The following is a 19,285-nucleotide window of genomic DNA, read 5'->3' on the forward strand; positions in this document are numbered from 1 at the left end:
GGTGAGGGTAACAAGACCGCCTACTCCACTTTTCACGCACCAAGCGGTAACAAAACACCCATAAATCGGATCCGCGCACCGGACCTCCGACTTCGTACCCTCCTCGTGCGACGCTCTCGCACCGGTTGAGGTCGTGCGCCGACAGATAGCGAAACGTCGACAAGTTGGATCCGCGCACCGGACCTCCGGCCTCGCACATCTTTTGCTGCGACCCTCTCGCGCACCGATGCACCTTGCGCACCGATAGGCGGCAAGGCATCGATGGATCACCTCCGTGCACCGGATTGTCGATCCCGGCAGTCAAAACCCAAAACGTGACACGCGTACCAACAAGTACCACGCTCTCTGGGAACTGCGAACTCATCCCGATACGCACGCCGATAGGTAGCGTACTCGCCGGAGGATGAGCGCGACGGCCACCCAGCTCGCACACGCCGAGAGGCGGCGAGTCACGAATGGATGACCAAAAGTCGCACCCGCCGGATGAAACTGGTCTAGCTAGCATCCGCGGGAAACTTCGCCGCCAAATGCGGCAGTAAGCCATTCCAACTGGTTACGCTAAGCATAGTAAGCCGGGCTCGTAAGACACGCACTATTCAAATTGCGCAAACCGATATACTGAGCATGATAGATCGAGAAAATAAGACGCATAACGAATGTAAAAACTTCAATCAAAGCAAGACAATGTCACACAATCAAACCGGCAAGAAAAACAAAGAAAGTACGATGCATGCCGAACAAATGAGAATCCGAAAGCAAACGATACGTAAGCGCTAAACAATTGCATGAAAAACTAAAGAAAAGTTGGCTACTCCGAGCCAAAATCGATCTGCTCCTCATCTTCTTCGGGACAAGAAGCGCCGAACCCGCCAGCGGTTTCTCTGTCCGGCTGATGGGTCGTCGACTGCGCGGCCTCGGCGGGGATTCGTGGATGCGGGTCGTCCTCCGGCAGCTCGTCATCGTAAGGAGGGAACATGGTGTTGAAGAAGGAAAACGTGGTCCCGCGAGACGCATTCTCCTTCGCGGTCGCTTCCCGAACTCGCCTGGCTGCCTCGTAACGAGCCGCCTCCAACGCCAAGTCCCAGTCGTCCTCCAAGTCAGTCTTGGATCGCACGGCGTCTTCCTTCTCCTTGGCGAGGGTCTGCATCTCCGTCCGAAGAGTATCCCTCTCTCTCTCGACCTTAACCCGAGCGATCTCGCTCGCCGATAGCCAAGCATGGACGATGCTCAACTCCGCATCCCGGCTCGAGAGTGCCGCCTGGAGTTTCTTCGTCTCCCCCAGAAAGGTGTCAGCCGCTTGCTCCGCCTTCTCGTGAAGTGCTTTCTCGGCGGCCGATTCCCCGCGAGCTCGCTCCAGCTCCCCCTCGAGCGCCTCAAACTCTTAGGTGGTGCGAGCCCCCGCTAGGGCGGCAGCATGCGCGGCCGCCATGCTCGTCTTCTCCTTCTCCATGATTTGCATGCGTCGTAGCATGTCTCGGAGAATGCGATCGCTCCGCTCTTGGCGCGCGAGCATCTGCAAACAAATGAAACGCGGATAATCGCAATGAGCACGACAGTCATACATAACACAAGCGAACGAGTCATACCTTTCGGGCGTCGCCGATCCCGTTCTGGAAGTGCTCAAGGTCGCTCGTCGTCAGCAGACCCTTGAAATCCCGCAAAGAGGTTTCAAGGATCCCTCGGGAGCACTGATCCCTCAACTCTGCCGCCTCCGCTAGGAGCATAGAGTCCAAGTTGTCTGACATCGTCGATGTGTGAGCGTGTTTGTGGCCGGACGGTGACCCAAGAGAAGCAGACGATGATGGTCGCTTGTTGGAGGAGATCGCTTCATTCCTCGCCCGCGATGGCGACCCTCCGCGACGGGTCTCAGCTGGAGGGCGGGCCACGGTCGTAGCATCGTTGGTGGGCATTGCTCTCGGCATTTGTGTGCGTGGTCGATGACGTCGAGCCATGATACCTATAGAGAAGGAAAGAACTTCTGTCAGTTAAAGCATAACAATAAGCGTAAATAATGGAAAACAACGATAGCGCGGTAACGCGAAAGTGTATGCGCGGCCAGTACCCCCCGCGTCGGGGGAAGGAGCGGACGCACCCCCCTCCTCAGTCTCGGGATCCTCCGTGGCCCCCGCGTCGAGGCCGATGGGCGAAGGAACATCGTCACTAGGCACGAACCACCCGGTCCTTGCCATTAGGTCTAGGAACTCGAAGAGTGTTCCTTGCCGCCTTGATTCCGGGATCGCCCTAATCACCGCGACGAGCTCGGAGCCCTCGATATCGCCCACGAGTGGGAAGTCGGCCGCGGGGCCGAAGAAGAGAGGCTCAATCCCAAAGGCTGACTCGGACACCCACACCCAAGGGTATCGGTGCTTCGAGGTAACTTTGGTGACGACAGAGATCCGCTTCCGAGTAAACGCCGTGTAGAAGCCTGGTTTCCCCGGAACCCCGCGAACGAGCACGAGATCTTGGATGTCGTCCGCAGTGACCGCCCTTCTCTTCGCCCGATAAAGCATCATGTGGCACGCTGCGACTACCCGATAGAAGGTCGGAGACATTTGCGACGCGTGCACCCCTAACCGAATCAGTAACTCTTGGATCACCGGCTGGAAGGGTAACCGTAACCCTCCGCGAAGGCTCGCCTCGTGAATGGCGGCGTGTCCTTTCCGGGGGCGAGTCAGAAGATCGTCGGGCAACGGTCGCAAGATCGTCACGGAGTCCGGGATGCCGTGTCGACTCCCGAGCAATCCAGGCCGCCACGCATTGCCGATCCCCCGGTCGGAAAGGCTAGGGCTCGTGCCTCCTCCCGCGCTGTTAAAGAAGACATCGCAGCGGGTGTGACACGATGGTCCGACGACTCGCTCGAGCACTCGACGCCGGAAGCGATCCCCGGCCCGACAGATCCTTCGTGGCGATCGCCCAGGCCGGCCGGCGGGACCGTGACATGGGCGCCCGGCTCGGCGGGCCTTGTCTTCCCAATGGTCGGCCCGGCAATGGACCCGTCATCGGCGCCCGGCCTCGAACCCGGCAAGCTTCCCTCGGCGAGGCCCATCTCGCCCGGGCTCCCTTGGAGGATGCCCAAGGCCGTCAGGCCGGCTCCACCAGCCTCCGGCCCGGGTAGGAGGCCCCCTCGCGCGTCCAAGCCCCCGCGCTGTGCGCCCAAGGCCATTGGGCCGGCCCCACCAGCGCCCGGCCCAGGGAGGCAGCCCCCTTGGGCGCCCAAGTCACCTGGGCCCCTGGGAGTCTCGCTCAGCCCAGTGGCGCGCGCACCTGGCCCGGCAGAGCGGCCCGGCCCGCTAGGTGGGCTCCCCCCTTGCAGCCCTAGCCCGCCGGCTCCTAGGGCTAGGGCGACCAATGCCTCAGCCGCCGCCCCCCGGCCGGCGCTGTCCGGCCGGCCCTCCTCGTCACCGGCGCCGGCGCTCCCTCCAGCAGCGCCGCCCACCTCCGCCGGCCCTCCAGCAGCGCCGCCCACCTCCGGCGGCACTTCATTGGCGCCGCCCGGCTCCAGTCGGCCTCCACCAGCGCGCCCCTCCTCGGGAAAGGCCGGGCCGGAGTTGCCCAGGCCTCCATCGTCGCCGCCCGCCTGCCAAATAGGCCCGGCGTCGCCACCCAGGGCCGGCGCGACGCTCCTGACGCCCGACTCGGCCGGCGCGGCCCCTCCCGGGGCGAGCGCTCCTCCTGCGCTGCTTGGATCTCCCCCGGCGGCACCTCCAGCGCAGACAACGCCGGCGAAGACCGGCGCACCATCGCCCAGGCCCGCCTCGTCGAGCGCGACTTCACCCGGGCCGCGCGCGTCCCCAGCGCCGCCTGGGGCTCCTCCGGCGACGCTCCCAGCACAGACGGCGCTGACAGGGGCCGGCGCATCTTCTCCCGGGCCCAGTTCGCCAAGCGCTCCCCGACGCCCAGCGCTCCTGGGCCGGCGTTCCCCTGGCGGCCGGGGCCGTCCCCAATGCACGTGTAGTCCTCCCCGTCGGCCAGCCATGCTTCGACCGTGTAAAAGTCTCCCCCGGCCATCTCTGTCACGTGGTGGCTCAAAGGGCGTGAAGGCGGCACGATGTTGGTAACCGATGGAGATGAAAGTTGCGCCCACAGTTCGTCTAAATTCGCATCTTGATTCTCGAGCAAAGAGAAGAGGTCGTCATCAATGGACCCACTCCCCAACAGGTGGTTGGTAGGGTCCATTGACGCGTATAACGAGACAAGGCAAAAGTTACCGGAGAAAAAAATAATAATAATAATTAAAGGAGCCGAGCCAAACCTTGTCGCGACGGGTTGCTCCGGTGGGCCGATGACGGCAAGACTCTTGAGTTTACCGCACGAGTTTCACTCGGCCGTAAACTCGGGGGGCTAATGTTATCGGCCCGATCCCGATAGCGGCCGAACGGAGGCGAAGCGACGTCGAACACGCCTCGGCAGCTCGCCCCGGCCATTGGCCGGCCCTAGGGCTAGCCTCGGCCAATGGCCGGCCCAAACAGCCTCGGCCATTGGCCGGCCCAGAGGCCAGCCTCGGCCAATGGCCAACTCGATCTACTCCCGGCCGTTGGCCGGCCCTAGGGCCAGCCTCGTCCAATGGCCGGCCGAAACAGCCTCGGCCATTGGCCGGCCCAGAGGCCAGCCTCGGCCAATGGCCGGCTCAAGATACTCCCGACCATTGGCCGGCCCTAGGGCCAGCCTCGGCCAATGGCCGGCCCAAATAGCCTCGGCCATTGGCCGGCCCAAGGGCCAGTCTCGGCCAATGGCCGACTCAATCTATTCCCGGCCATTGGCCGGCCCAAACAACCTCGGCCATTGGCCGGCCCAGAGGCCAGCCTCGGCCAATTGCCGACTCAAGATACTCTCGGCCATTGGCCGGCCCTAGGGCCAGCCTCGGCCAATGGCCGGCCCAAATAGCCTCGGCCATTGGCCGGCCCAAGGGCCTGTCTCGGCCAATGGCCGGGCCAAGGCAATTCTCGGCCAAGGGGTTGCCCATAACGCCCCTTGGTCGCCTATAAATAGAGGGGCCGTTCCCCTAGTCCAGGTAATCCGAATTTGAGTACTGAAACGCTGTCGAACTCGTACCTCGCTCGTTTCTCTCAAGTCTCGGCCTCTAAACACTGAACCCTCTACAAACCACCTCAATCCCACTAATGTTGAGCGTCGGAGAGGTAAACAGAGGCAACCCCTCTGTTTCCCCTTTGTAGTTCACACCTTTTTGTTCACATTTCAAGTGCTTGGACGAGATAGAGACCACCTATAGCTAAGGGACGGCTTGGGATACCAAGCCCGATACGCCCGAGTCAAGACGAGACCACTTGGTCCAGCCTTGGGTCTAACCGTCTGCGACTCCTAAATCATTGTCCGAAAAACTGCGACAACACCGAGCAGGAAATGTATTGTATGATGGGAATTGTCGTGACCTAAGCTGGCATATTCTCAAGTAAGTAGGAGTTACCGGGACCTAAGCTGGTCATTCCATAGATTATGACAAAAGTAAGAATGTTATGATGTGAATCACCGGGACCTAAGTTGGTGCAATCTTAAGTAAGAGGAATCTCTCAGGACCAAAGCTGGATGTTTCTTAAGTAAGATGAATCTGTCGAGACTTAAGCCGATTGATTCTTAAGTGAGATGAATCTGTCGGGACCTAAGCTGATTGATTCTTAAGTAAGAGGAATCTGTTGGGACCTAAGCCAATTGATTCTTATGAAAGGTGGATTTATTTGGACCTAAGCTGATACTTCTGCAAGTTATGATAAGATATGAACTTTATCGTGAAATGATACATGTCATTTCATAGCTTACGTATTATCATTTGAGAAAGTCAGAGTTCGGACTTACTACGTGATTCTGGACAGGACCTATTGGTGAAGTACTAAGTTATGAGTAACTTTGTGAAGATCTCATAGATATGGAATTCATGTACAAGATTGTTGAAACACAACGTATATCACCTCATGCGTTGTTCCTTGGAATGTGAATAAATGAACTGGCCAGTGCCCAAATTGAGTCATGACTCTTTTGGATGATATTGGGAATATTGCCCACTTGAAGATAATGATTACTAAATTCGATAATAAGATTACTTTATTAGCATTATATGATTAGTGGGTTGAGTTCTAAACAATTAGAATCAATAACAACTATCTTCCATAGCCTCTGTATCTAACTGAGTCACGTGCTGGGCACCTGAGTTCGAGCGGTGTGCTAAAACATGATCGATGACTGATATACGCCTGGAAAGCTATATCTAAAGTCATATATGTGGAACACATAGGTGAATGCTGATCACTATGTGGGAGCATTCTACACTTGTGGTAAGTGTACGACTTAGACAGGTCTTGGTTGTAGATGTGTCGTTTAAGGACCGTTACGACACACTAACCGAGGTCACTATGATGGTCACAGTGAGACTTGATCTAAATCCTGAAGTGATCATGGACACTGGGTTATGTTAGTGAGCTCTTTGACTCATTCGCTAAAAGGCTATTCATGCTAATCACAGCTTATGTCTTGGGAGTTTTCTCAGAGCATGATTCGAGTGGGAGTTGATTTACAGATACGGAATCCAGTCTTCCTGAAAGAAGGTTAATGTTCACTCACCTAAGGGTTGATTCCAGAACCGATAGATTGCTAGCACTTTCGAAGTAAGTAACGTTCGAAATAATCTTTCGCTGGGGAAGCAACAATGCTTAGGGCTGATATGTATCAAGAGAAGTATAACGGAAAAATTGACTTCTCTTGACACGGGTTGAACCTGGAGGATCTTGATCAGAAACTGACTATATCAGTGGACACTCGTCACGATGAGTAAATATAATTCTAGTATAAAGGAGAGTTCAGTCTTGGCTTACAAGGTGGAGTATTTGACCAAGATTAGACGAATCGATGGACAAAAGAGAAAGGACTATTTCGTCTTTTTCATCGGATTTGTTAAGCTCCTATTACTAGGTCCATAGTCCCCGATTCGGCTCTGATAAAGGCGGATAAGAACTTTCGTATAATAATGTTTATCATTATTAATCTCACTTGCTGTACCTGTGATTGACAGCATTAATTCTGTAAAACGGGTATTCGCAGAATTAAATAAATATTTATGGTAGAATTGTTTATTTATTGTTTGATCAAGTAAATAAACAATTATTAATTATTTGTTTGTTGTTGGACCAAGTAAATAAATAATTAATTGGGTTTTAAGCAATTGGGCCTTGCACAAAATATGAAAATCGGATTTGGGAATTTTTGGCACTAGGGTTTGCGCAAATTGCCCCTTGGTCGTGTGCCTAAAATTCGAATTTTATAATATTGGTATTTACCAATATTTTCTCTTTAGTTGTTTAAATAAAGTATAGAGAAAAATATAAGATATTGTCCTATATTTTCTCCTTATTTAAAGGAAAGTATTTAGGAGAATAATATATTCTCCTTTATTATCTCACTAAATAAATTATTCTCTATTTAAATAAAAGAATAATATCCCATAGATATTGATCTGATGGATGACAGAAAAAGTAGGATTCACTTGTTGAGATCCAATGGCCTAGATTTAATCCACTAGTGTGAACACAATAAAAGGAAATAAAATATTCTGGAAGATTCCATGAATATCTCCTTTTACTACTATAAATAGGGGTTCATGTGAGGGCAAAAATTAGCAATTATTTTAAGGAATTTTGAGTGAAAATTTCGTGCATCTTAGCCTCTTCTTGGCCGTGCATCTGCCTCTCCCTCCCCTCGGAAATTCGTTTCCATTCTTAGTAAAATTAGAGAGAGATCTCGAAACACCTAGTTTCGTGATCTAGTGAGATAAAGACTGTGCCCACTCATCTTTCTTATTCGTCTCGGAGATTACGTTTTGGAAGACTAAAGTGTCATCCTCGAGTCCTTCATCAAGACGACGCAAGGAGTACGCGATTGGATTGGAGCGTTCTGTAGCTGAACCGAAAATCAATGTAAGTACTCGTTTACTCTTATATCGGTTGCTTGACTTATATGCTCTCGTGAATTAAATTAATTAAACATAACTAGTCGCATCGGAGCGATCGTTCGTGTCCGATGCGCGCTCGATCCACCGACAGATGAATCAATGTGACTTGTTAGCTCCTCGCTAATACAGTGTTTCTAACTTATTCACAAGCGACAAAGGAGTTGAGTAAATAACAGCTAGAAGGGTAAAACGGTAATTTTGTAAATCCCATCTAGCTGATGATAATTATGAAGGGTAAACATAGATAACAATCAGTGGATTCACTCGTCACAATTAAATTACATTTTTTAGTAGAAAATAAATTCATTTGAACGAGAGATTCTCAATGTCATATCTTTAGTGGAGTCAGCTGACATTAAGCTAAACTTGGAAAAGGTTTGCGAAGTTTTGAGTCTATGTATGTTAGCTCAAGCTATGTTCATTTTGATCCATGAGGTCACTGTCACAAGTCATTTCGAGTAGGATTAGCTAAACTAGAAGCTAAGTCAAAACAAGAACTAGACAAGTTATACAAAAATTGTCTAAAGGGTATTTTTGTCTTTTTGGACATGTGATTAAATGAATGTCAATAAATAAGGTTTTTGACATTGTCATATGATGAAAAGCAATTTAAACCACTCCGCCTAGTTCATGAATTTGGACCTTGAGGATTAATTTCATTTCATAGAATTTTACTTGAAAATTCTTACTAGGTTTTTCTTATGTTGTCATGAACAAATGAAGAAACATCTAGAAGCTCCTTCTCGAAGCCCTTAGACGTCCAACTAAAGGAACGAGAGAGTTTATTTTGTGCATTAATATATGAAGATACTTGCCAAAAGAAAAAGAGGAAATATGTCACACGGCCAAGGCAAGAGAAGGCGATCAGAAGAGGAAACAATTTTACTTCTAGAAGCATAACCTATGACGTCCAAAGGGAGAGAAGGAAAGGCAATATTTCCTCATGAATATGTGATATTCTATAGAAGAGGAAACTACCTTTTTGAAGGCAACCCTTCTCCTATAAATAGAGCCCTCATTCTCATTGTTTCTCATTCAAAAATTTTAGAGATTGAGAGCTTCTCTCTCTAGAATACTTGGCTGCCCCTCTCTCTCTCTCTAACTCCTTTCGTTTTTGTTTTGGCACCTAGGTCCTCATTAGACCTAGCGTTTTTTTTAGCTCTTTGGCTCAAAGACTTCTTCTTGAGTCATAGTGTTTAAAAGTTCCCACACACTAATTCCAACCTAAACTCTAAAGACTCTAGTGGCAGAAACTTTCGCGATTGCTCACAGTTCAAGAAGACTAGTGGGAGAGGCGAGCTAAGTGGGGAGACGAGCATTTCAACCTTCCTAAGGCTTCTAAATGTTCAAGCTCCATTCAAGATTGGTACCAAGTGAAAACTCAAAGTAGTTTTAAAATTTTAAATTATACGCTCATGCATTTTCTCTAGGTTGTAAAAACATTTTATGAGTTTTTAAAGAAAATTTTATATTTTGCCGCTTGCTAGAAGCGATAAATCTTTCTTAAACCCTATATCTATTCCAACAGACTCTTGCTTGTAACTGCTGAATAATTAATAAACTATAGTCTTTGGTACGTAAACAAACCTAACAAATTTTACGAAAATTATCTAATGGGTAATTTTGTCCACTACGACATAAGATAGTATAAATGTCAAAGATTTTGGACATTATCATATGATGACAGTGTGAATTAAGTCCACACGGCCAAATATGGTATTTGGACATTGTCATCTAGAAGCATGTTCTAGAAGAGATTTTCGTGGCCACCATCAGAAGAAAGGGAAATTATTTTGTGTATTGATGTATGAAGATACTTGCCAAAAAAGAAAAGAGGAAACAAATTAATAGCACACGGCTATACATGTTGGACGGCCAAGAGAGAGAAAAAGAGAAAAAGGGAAACAAATTTCCAGTCACGGTATTATAATGACAGGAATGGGAAATAAAGATTGTGCTCATGAATATGTGATATTCAATAGAAGAGAGGAAACTACCTCTTCAAGGAAATCCCTTCTCCTATAAATACCAAATCTCATTCACAATGTTGAAACAAGTTTTTGTGTGAGACTTTCTCTCTCTAGCTTGGCCGCCCACTTCTCTCTCCCTCTATTCTTCTTGATCTTTTGTTTTGGCACCTAGGTTCTCATTAGACCCAGCATTTTGTATTAGCTCTTTGGCTCTAAGACTAGTTCTTGAGTCATTTTCTTTAATATTGCTCACACACTAAATCCTTTCTAAACTCGAAGACTCTAGTGGTAGAAACTGTCGTGGTTGCTCGGATTCAAGAAGACACAAAGAGACCAGCTAAGTGGGGAGATGAGCGATTCAACCTTTCCAAAAGCTTCTCAACGTTCAAGCTTCAAGTGAGGTTGGTACCGAGTGGAAACTCATTATTGTTTTTTATTTTAGATTACATGATCATGCACTTTGTCTAGGTAGTAAATCGTTTTATTTGTATTAAAGAATTTTATATATTCCGCCGCTTGCTAGGAGCGATAAATTATTATTAATCCTAGATCTACGCCAACAAATGCTCCCACTTGGACTAGAGTAGCTAGGTTCTTATTAAGAAATCTCTCACTGATTTGGTGAACTAGAGTAACTAGGTTCCAATTAAGAAAGTTCCCACTCAATTAGAGAACTAGAGTAGCTAGGTTCCAATTAAGGAAGCTCCCACTCATTTGGTAAACTAGAGTAGATAGGTTCCAATTAAAGAAGCTCCCACTCAATTAATGAAGTATTAGTGGCTAGGATCAAAGATGCTCCCACTAACTCATCATCATCAACACTCACTACCAGAAATTTGGCCTCTAACTACTGTCGAACGCTGTAGTCATTTTAAATCCACTACGGTTTACTGACTGTCATCTATTGCACTGGAGTCTTATCTCTTTGATTATGACTCCAGTGTTTGGCTGTAGTGTATCTGTTTTATAAGACTGTAGTTAAAATATATAACTACATTGTTTAGATGTAGTCTTACTAGTGGCATCTATAAATACTACATCGTTATGCTGTAGTTATATAGAACTCAATTACATAAGATAAAAAAAACTACAGTTTTAACAAGTAGTCTTAATTGAGTCAATTAGACAGACTACGGCATTTTTGTGGCATCTATTGCACTGGAGTCTTATCTCTTTGCCTATGACTCCAGTGTTTTCTGTTGAAGACTACATTTTTATAATTTAGTTGTTCAAATTTTGAGTCAATAAACACTACAGCTTTAAAGAGTAGTTATAATTAATTGAGTTGGATAGACTACGGCGTTTTTGTGGCATCTATTGCACTGGAGTCTTATCTATTTGTCTATGACTTCAGTCTTTTTTGTTGAAGACTACATCTTTTAGGTGTAGTTGAAAAATTGAGGTGGTTCATGTTTTTGTCTTAGACTACTGCGTATTGTTGTAGTCTAGGAAGATAGATATTTATATTTAGCTTTAAGACTACATTTATAAATTGTAGTTTTCAGTTTACGCACTTAAGACTCTAGTTTACGTTTGTAGTCTCTTGTGTGATTTAGCTTAGACTACTTTCTTTTAATTGGAGTTGAACTTAACGTCATCATTTAACTACATTTGAATTATGTAGTAAAATATCTGTGAATGCAATATTTTGTATAAAAATATATATCTGAATTAAAATGGTTCAATCTTCTAATTTATATAATTTGTACCTATATTTGTACCAAAACACAAACATGCATAAAAACACATCCACATAAGTACCAGATTTACATCCAACCATATATCCTGAATAATCCTACAAGAGTACCAAATTCATACCAATCATACCAAGTACCAAATTCATCAACATATCCATACTAGTACAGGCATTGTAATGCTACAAAACCACAATACCTAAATCCAAAGACGTCCCTGCTTCATGCATACTAAGTGCCAAATATCACACAATTCTACAGCAAATCGATCCAAGTGATATCATGATTCTACATAAAATACAAAATAGTTTGATAGTGTCCAGAACACTACCTAATACAAAGTTTGAAGGTAGGCAGCCCATTCTTGGCGCATCACATCGAGCTCGTCTTGAGTATAGCTACGTTTTCCATCGAACTATATTAACGATGATAAAAATGAAAATTACTTAACCACATCAAGTAAACAAACAAGCTTATAACTATATTAAGGCTGTATTTTTCCATAAAAAAATAAAAGATTAAGGCTAATCAAATTACTTTAGCTTCAGTCGAGATTAGGTGATGGCCAATGATATCTTCCATGTATATAATCACATAATATCCACACTCTGTTCCGCCCGGTTGTCGAGGACACTAGACAAACAGAAAAAAGTAAGTTAACAACCAATGATTGAGTCAGCTACAAAAATCAGATTCAATCCACACACTAGCTCAACCCAATTTCAGATTCAATCCCAAGCACAAAATCAGACTAGGTACAAAATTTAAACATACCTTAACAACTTCCCATGTAGCTTGTTTCTTCATAGTTTTGTTGGCTTTCGAGTTGAATAATTTCATAGCACTACGTACAGAAATACACATGTCATGATATATATGTAATGTATAACTATGTAAGATCCATAAATATGAAGAAGTCGATCAATGTGTGAACTCACGTATTAATAACAGCTTTGATATCATTTCCAGGTTTACGAGCAAGAGAATCAAAGTAATAAACTCGGTCATTATGCGGGTCGAGTGCAAGCAACGTCCAATGATTTCTGAATCCACGTAAACAATGTATTAATCGTCTAAGCACCGTCCAACGAAAAATGAAATCATATAAATACTCAAAACATATAACAATATACTCATGTAAATATACTTACGCGGGATTGAAAGGAGCTAAGAATAGTTGACCAACACCACAACCCTCCATTCTGTTGGCAATAAGGTCAGATTTTTGTCCACTGGTCCCCATATTCAAAGATACTGGATCTATGAACGCATACATAGATCCAATTTTCATGCTCATGATCTTCTGATACAAGTAGCTAATTCACATAAAGCAAAGATTCATTATGATGTGGCTAAAATATACATATATTTGAAATAGATCAATGAGTATTGAAAAGATTACCTCATGTACAAAACAATGCAGCTCGACGTGATCCACTCCATGCTACAAAATGCCATAATATCATCACGAAGAATATATAGAACTCGATCTTTGCCAAAAATATTCTCGTCCGAGGGAAAAGATATTGAGTTGTCACTCCCAATGACTTTAGCAACATTAGTCTTGAGATATTCTAGACTCCATATCTGTTTGGTTTTTTTCCTGGGAGACCCACGAACGGGTGTTACCACCTGAAAAGAAACACGTATTGGATATTCTAGACTCCATAATTTAAAAAAAAATGAGCAACACGTAAGAATTAGTTGAGTGATTACCTTGGATTTCTCAATTGTAACCATATTCTTAGGCCACGGAACTTGATTACCAACTACTTCTTTGACAGTCAATTCATGTCTACCCATTCACATTGGAGATATAGCCTTCTCATCAATGCACATATCTACATGGACACGTACAACTTCATCCCCCAATTTGATTCCCCAAACTGTTCCTTTGGTCGCAGTTTCAGAACAAATTTTACCATAAGCAACAACATTAGAAATGCTGTCCACAGCTAGTTTACATGGTTGTTCCTTAAAAAAAACAGAATTTAGTTTAGTAAATTTTAACAATTAACTAATTAAGAACCAAAACAGGGGTCATTTTTACCTTTCCGTTGGCGAAATCTCTACGCCCGATCAATTCGATATCATCGTATTCTTCCTGGTAGAGTTTTTGTTCGTCACTGCAATTTTCCTTATCATCGGAGAAGTGTAGATTTGGTTTTTTGGCTGTTCAACTACCCTTATCTGATCGAAGAAGAGAGCTTTTGAAGTTGTTATCGCCAGCCTTTAACTTCATGTTTTCCTCTTGAAGTTCCTTGATTTGTAATAGTAAAATTCGCCTTTCATCGGCGTCTCGTTCATGTGCCTCTGTCAGTTTCTTTTGCTCCTCTAAGACGAGTTGCACGACAGCGCTTGTTTTTGTCTGCCTTTGAGTGTTGAAGTACTTTGAAGGAGTAACGCCATGCCCAATACACCTTACTAAACCACCACGGTCTTTATTTCCCAACGCTAATCTGAGAGCGTCTTCCTTCGGGTTTAAATAAATAGCCCCATCCGTAATCTTTTTGGTACAATCATCCTACAAGTATACAAACATATAGGTAAGTTAAGTTTGACTACCCAGATAGACAAAAAAATAGTTCAATTATTTATTCTAACCAGATTGTCTATAAATGAGCTAATCTCTTCATCCTCTGCAGCACTGCCTTTTGCATAAGCGATCTTCCAAAGCTCACTTCGAGATGGTTTACCAGTGCCACCCCTTTCCTTCGACTATAATAGAGCAGGAAATGAAACAATCCACATACTAAAAAAACTTCACAATATCAATATAAAAAACAGTCTGATGCACATATATCAACTTCAATACTCACCAAGTCAGCTGCTACTTTTGCGAATCCACGCCTAGAAAGGTGGTGCCGATACTTGATCTTCTTTGACTTGTTAGACTGTTCTGTACTCAAAGTTCTAAAGTCATCGGAGAGACGTTTCGCAACAAAAATCTTCCAAGATTTCTGCGTAATAAAAGGATACGCCGGTGGCGGTTTTGCAAACATGCGTGGCTTGTCAACATAGTTGTTGATGTAATTGGTTGTCAGCTTGTACTTGAACTGTCTCCACTTTGTACACGCAGATGCTAATATAGCTTTCTTACCCTCGAAAGGCACGTCATACGATGTCTGCATAAAAAAAAAAGCACGGGTATTACATATGGAATACGACACCATAGTTTTTAAATGGAATCAGAACATGGCTTTACCTTGATTTGATCCCACACTTTCTCCTTGAGCTCAGTTGATACCGAACGCCAATTTTCGATCTCAATGGGTACAGTTGATCGCACAACAACACCTACATAGCTTTGCATTTCTGAGTTTGTGTCACCGATGCTTTGTCCAAGGTCATTGTAAGTTATAAGCTTCACCACACCATTTGCTCTAGCTATAACAACCTTGGTAAGAAGAGTAGGTCCCCTTGATGTCCTTTTTTTTGCTTTTGGTTCCACTGTTGTACAGTCATTTGGCACTGATGTTTGTTTTTCCTTTTCCTGAACTACAGGTCCAGATTTTTTCTTCTTTTTTGGTTGCGGTGCCACTGCTGTGTCGTCATTCTTTTCCTCCTCTAAACGTCTCAGTGCCTCTAATTTGCCAGTGTTTTTTTCCTCAACCATACATGCCCTTCTTGTCCTTTTTTTTGCTGGAGATGTCTGTGATTTGTCTTCATCTTTTGCATCAACCACAGGTACACTACACCTAAACACAATAAGGTTATGAATCAGAATTATACACGTACAGACACAAACAATATACATCAGTATTAATTATGAAGCAGTCCTACACACACACACATAAACATGTTAATTAAGTTTTCTCACTTCTTCCTCGCACTAGTCATTATTGATCCAAGTACCCTCTTCATCTATTTGCAAACATGTTTCGTCATCTGTCGAATCTGAAGACTCTGCATCAGAGAATAGTTCGGTGGCAGGAGCTTCATAATCAACATCATCCTCTGGTATTGGACTAGCAAAGTCATTTTTCAAATTCGGTACCACAATTGACCACGACGTATCCATTCCGTCTTCTACATAGAAAACTTGTTTGACTTGGTCTGCCAAAATGAATGGATCTGACTTGTGACCAGTCTTTGAAAGATCAACCACTGTGAATCCATCATCTACCTTAACACCCCTTGAACTGTCAACCCATTTACATTTGAAGACCACCACTTTGAATACGACATAGTCTAACTCCCATATTTGTTGAATAGTCCCAAAGAATGTCATGTCTGAAACAATTGGTTTCTTGTCCTTTGAGCTGCACACTTGCATTGTCTCAGCCATTACTGCGACACCGCTATTTTGAACATAACTTCTGTCATCACGGTCCTCTGTGAAAAAACGAAATCCGTTGATGATATATCCACTGTAGGAAAGAACGTGTGCTTTCGGTCCATGTGACATCCACCTTAATGTCTGTGATACCGAAACTCTAGACTCTTCCAAATCAAGAGCAACCTATAGAAATTTTAAAAAAAAATAACACACTTATTGATTTTGTGTTACTAGTTTTTGTATAATGAACATATACTTTGTCACGGAGCCAATTGGTAAATGATCGATTGTGCTCATCTTGAAGCCATTTCTGGTCCTTCACTTTACTTGGATTACATTCAAGCAAGTACTCCATATGCTTCCTAAGTAGCATATCAACAAGTCACCATTTGTCTTAAAACATATATCATATGAAGTAAAAAAAAATTATTTACTTACTTGATATACAGACTGATTTCAGTAGTGTTCTCCACCACAAAAAGATGTGCTTGCTCCAATTCTATCTGTTTAGGTGTATGCACTCTTCCAGAAGAGATTGGTTTGCCAACATCTACACCCGATTCATTTCTCGTGGACGGAACACCAACAGATTCTACAGAAGTCAAGTACTCCGAGCAATATTCCATACCTTCTTCAACTATGTAACATTCTGCAATACAACCTTCTGGTCGGCTGCGATTGCGCACGTAATTTTTCATAACTTTCATGTTCCGTTCATGTGGATACATCCAAGTTAGACGAACCGGTCCACAAAATTTAACTTCTCGTACTAGATGTATCATTAGATGAACCGTTATGTCAAAAAAAGATGGTGGAAAATACTTTTCCAAGAGGCACATAGTTGTTGTAAATTCTTCTTGAAGGCTTGCCAGTTTGGAAGCATCGACAACTTTGCTGCATATCGCATTGAAGAAGTGAGAGGCTCTTGTTATTGTGGTTCGGACCTTCTTATACAGCAATCCTCTTAATGCGACTGGAAGAATCTGTTGCATAAGCGTATGATAATCGTGTGATTTCAATCCAAACAGTTTTAACTCCTCCATCGACACACAGTTTCTAAGGTTGGAACCGTAGCCATCGGGCACTTTGAGCGCTGACAACAGATTGCAGAACCTTTTCTTCTCTTCCTTCGTCAATGTGTAGGTTGATTGAGGCAAATATGTTTTCTTGTCACCAACCTTTGGATGAAGCTTGGTCCGGATGCCCATATCCTGAAGATCTAAGCGACTTTTAAGACCATCCTTTGACTTGTGAGAGACATCAAGCAATGTTCCTATAATACTTTCACACACATGCTTCTCGACATGCATTACGTCCAAAATATGACGCACAGGAAGAAACTCCCAATATTCAAGATCAAAGAAGATTGACCTTTTTCCAAGGGAGTATCGGATCTGCCTTTTCTTCACCCTTCTTCTTCTTCAAACATTTCTCGTATACATATCCAATACGAGTCACCTTCTGTAAGACTTCTGTTCCGGACAAGCATGTAGGAGCATCACCGAGTTCTTGGGACCCATTAAATGCCTTCTTTGCTTTTTTGAAAGGATGATGCCGATTCAAAAACCTGCGATGACCTAGGTATACGACCTTCCTGCTATGACGAAGATACAAGCCATGTGTGTCTTTACCACATACAGGACAACCATTGTAGCCTTTTACGACACAACCGCTCATATTTCCATACGCTGGCAAATCGTTTATTGTCCATAGCAGAATGGCTCTAAGAGTGAATGTCTCTTTTAAATGAGCATCAAAAACTTCGATACCTGTGCTCCATAACAGTTTCAGGTCGTCCACGAGGGGTTCCAAGTAGACGTCGATGTCATTTCCCGGTTGCTTGGGACCCGATATCAGTAACGTTAACATGATATACTTCCTCTTCATGCACAGCCACGGAGGAAGATTATATGTTATCAACGTAACACGCCACATACTATGCTGACTACTAAAAGAACGATACGAATTAATCCCATCAGCCGCTACAGCCAATCGAAGATTCCTTGATTCATCTGAAAAAGCAGGCCACTTCTTATCTATCGATTTCCACGAAGCTGCATCGGCTGGATGTCTCAAATACCCGTCAACTTCTCTATCGTTGGCATGCCAAGTCAGATTCTTCGCTATTTCCGGTGTACCGTACATTCTTTTAAATCTGGGTATTGGGGGGAAATACCACAAGACTTTTGCTGGAACACCTACTGTAGGTTTCATGGACCCTTTTTGGAATTTTCCACCGAGATGCATAACAAACAGGACAAACATCGAAATCAACCTTGTCCTTCCTATACAGAATACAGTCATTAGGACAAGCATGGATTTTTTCATATTCCATACCTAAGGTACGCAACGTCTTCTTGGCCTCGTAGAGAGACTTTGGCAATTGACTTCGTTTCGGAAACATGTCACCCAACAGCATCAACAGCTCGTCAAAACTTGTATCGCTCCACCCGTGTTTGACTTTCAGATTGTACAATCTTATTAAAGCTGATAACTTCGTAAATTTCAGACAACCGTCGTAGAGTGGCCTTTTCGTATCTTCTACGTATTCAACAAACATGTCAGAATCTTTTTCTAGAAGATTATTAGCGGCCTTAACCATTTCGACGGTATTAAAAGCATCATCGCAGTCACCAAAAGTATGTGCTTTTGGTTGGTGGATGAGCTTTTTGTCTGTACTACAGACCATGTTTTCACCATGCCATGTCCAAATAACGTATGTTTGGTCCATACCATTACAGAAAAGATGATCTCTGATGATTTCAAAAGAATGCGATCCCATATTTCCACACCTTTTACATGGACATCGTAAGGACTCCAAATTGGGTACGTTAATTTTACAAAACTGTAAGAAAGATTCAACACCATCTTCAAATTCTTTTGAGCGTCTATCGGAATTTAACCATGACTTGTCAATTCTGTGAAAATGTGTTATTTAAATCAATTTATTAAATGACCTAATAGTCTAATATTTCTACAACCAGATCAACAAGAACTTACTTTGTACTTTGTAAATGTGTAAATGACATATCAAGCATAAAAGTACTTACTTTGTACTAAGATCACCAACGTGTGCTTCTCGGGAACTATCCCCACGACCAAAAGATCTCGAAGTCTTTTTAACGGCTTTTAGTATCCGTTTTGTCACTCCTGAGACCTTTGGATGAGCATGACCAACCTCTAAAACATAATAAACCAAACACACAGAGTTCAATTAGCAACCACAAGCACACACACACAGAGTTCAATTAGCAATCACAAGCACAAACATAGAGTTCAGTTTACTTACTCACGCGAACCATTGTTGACTGAGTTTAATCTCTGTACATAAGAAAACATACACAAAACTGAATAAACTAGATAATTTGCATTCTTAATCTACAAA

The 19,285-nt window shown here is 44.2% G+C and overlaps 2 protein-coding genes across 2 annotated transcripts; both read right to left on the reverse strand.

Moving 5' to 3' along the window:
• Nucleotides 1–12,149: 12,149 nt before the first annotated feature.
• LOC149402374 (uncharacterized) lies at nt 12,150–13,424 on the reverse strand. Its single transcript, XM_089608343.1, has 6 exons — nt 13,338–13,424; nt 13,024–13,253; nt 12,773–12,937; nt 12,560–12,664; nt 12,396–12,465; nt 12,150–12,254 (listed from the first exon to the last, which is right to left on the reverse strand). Exons 1-6 carry the CDS (start codon nt 13,422–13,424, stop codon nt 12,150–12,152), a joined length of 762 nt encoding a protein of 253 aa, XP_089464469.1.
• Nucleotides 13,425–17,256: 3,832 nt separating this feature from the next.
• Nucleotides 17,257–18,682, reverse strand: LOC149402375 (uncharacterized). Its single transcript, XM_089608344.1, has 2 exons — nt 18,238–18,682; nt 17,257–18,185 (listed from the first exon to the last, which is right to left on the reverse strand). The coding sequence occupies exons 1-2, from the start codon at nt 18,680–18,682 to the stop codon at nt 17,257–17,259; spliced, it is 1,374 nt and encodes a 457-aa protein (XP_089464470.1).
• Nucleotides 18,683–19,285: the final 603 nt, after the last annotated feature.

Source organism: Urtica dioica, chromosome 3, assembly GCF_054948205.1.
Source record: "Urtica dioica subsp. dioica isolate 48M chromosome 3, U.dioica_male_clone48M_v1_H2, whole genome shotgun sequence".
NCBI lineage: Eukaryota > Viridiplantae > Streptophyta > Magnoliopsida > Rosales > Urticaceae > Urtica > Urtica dioica.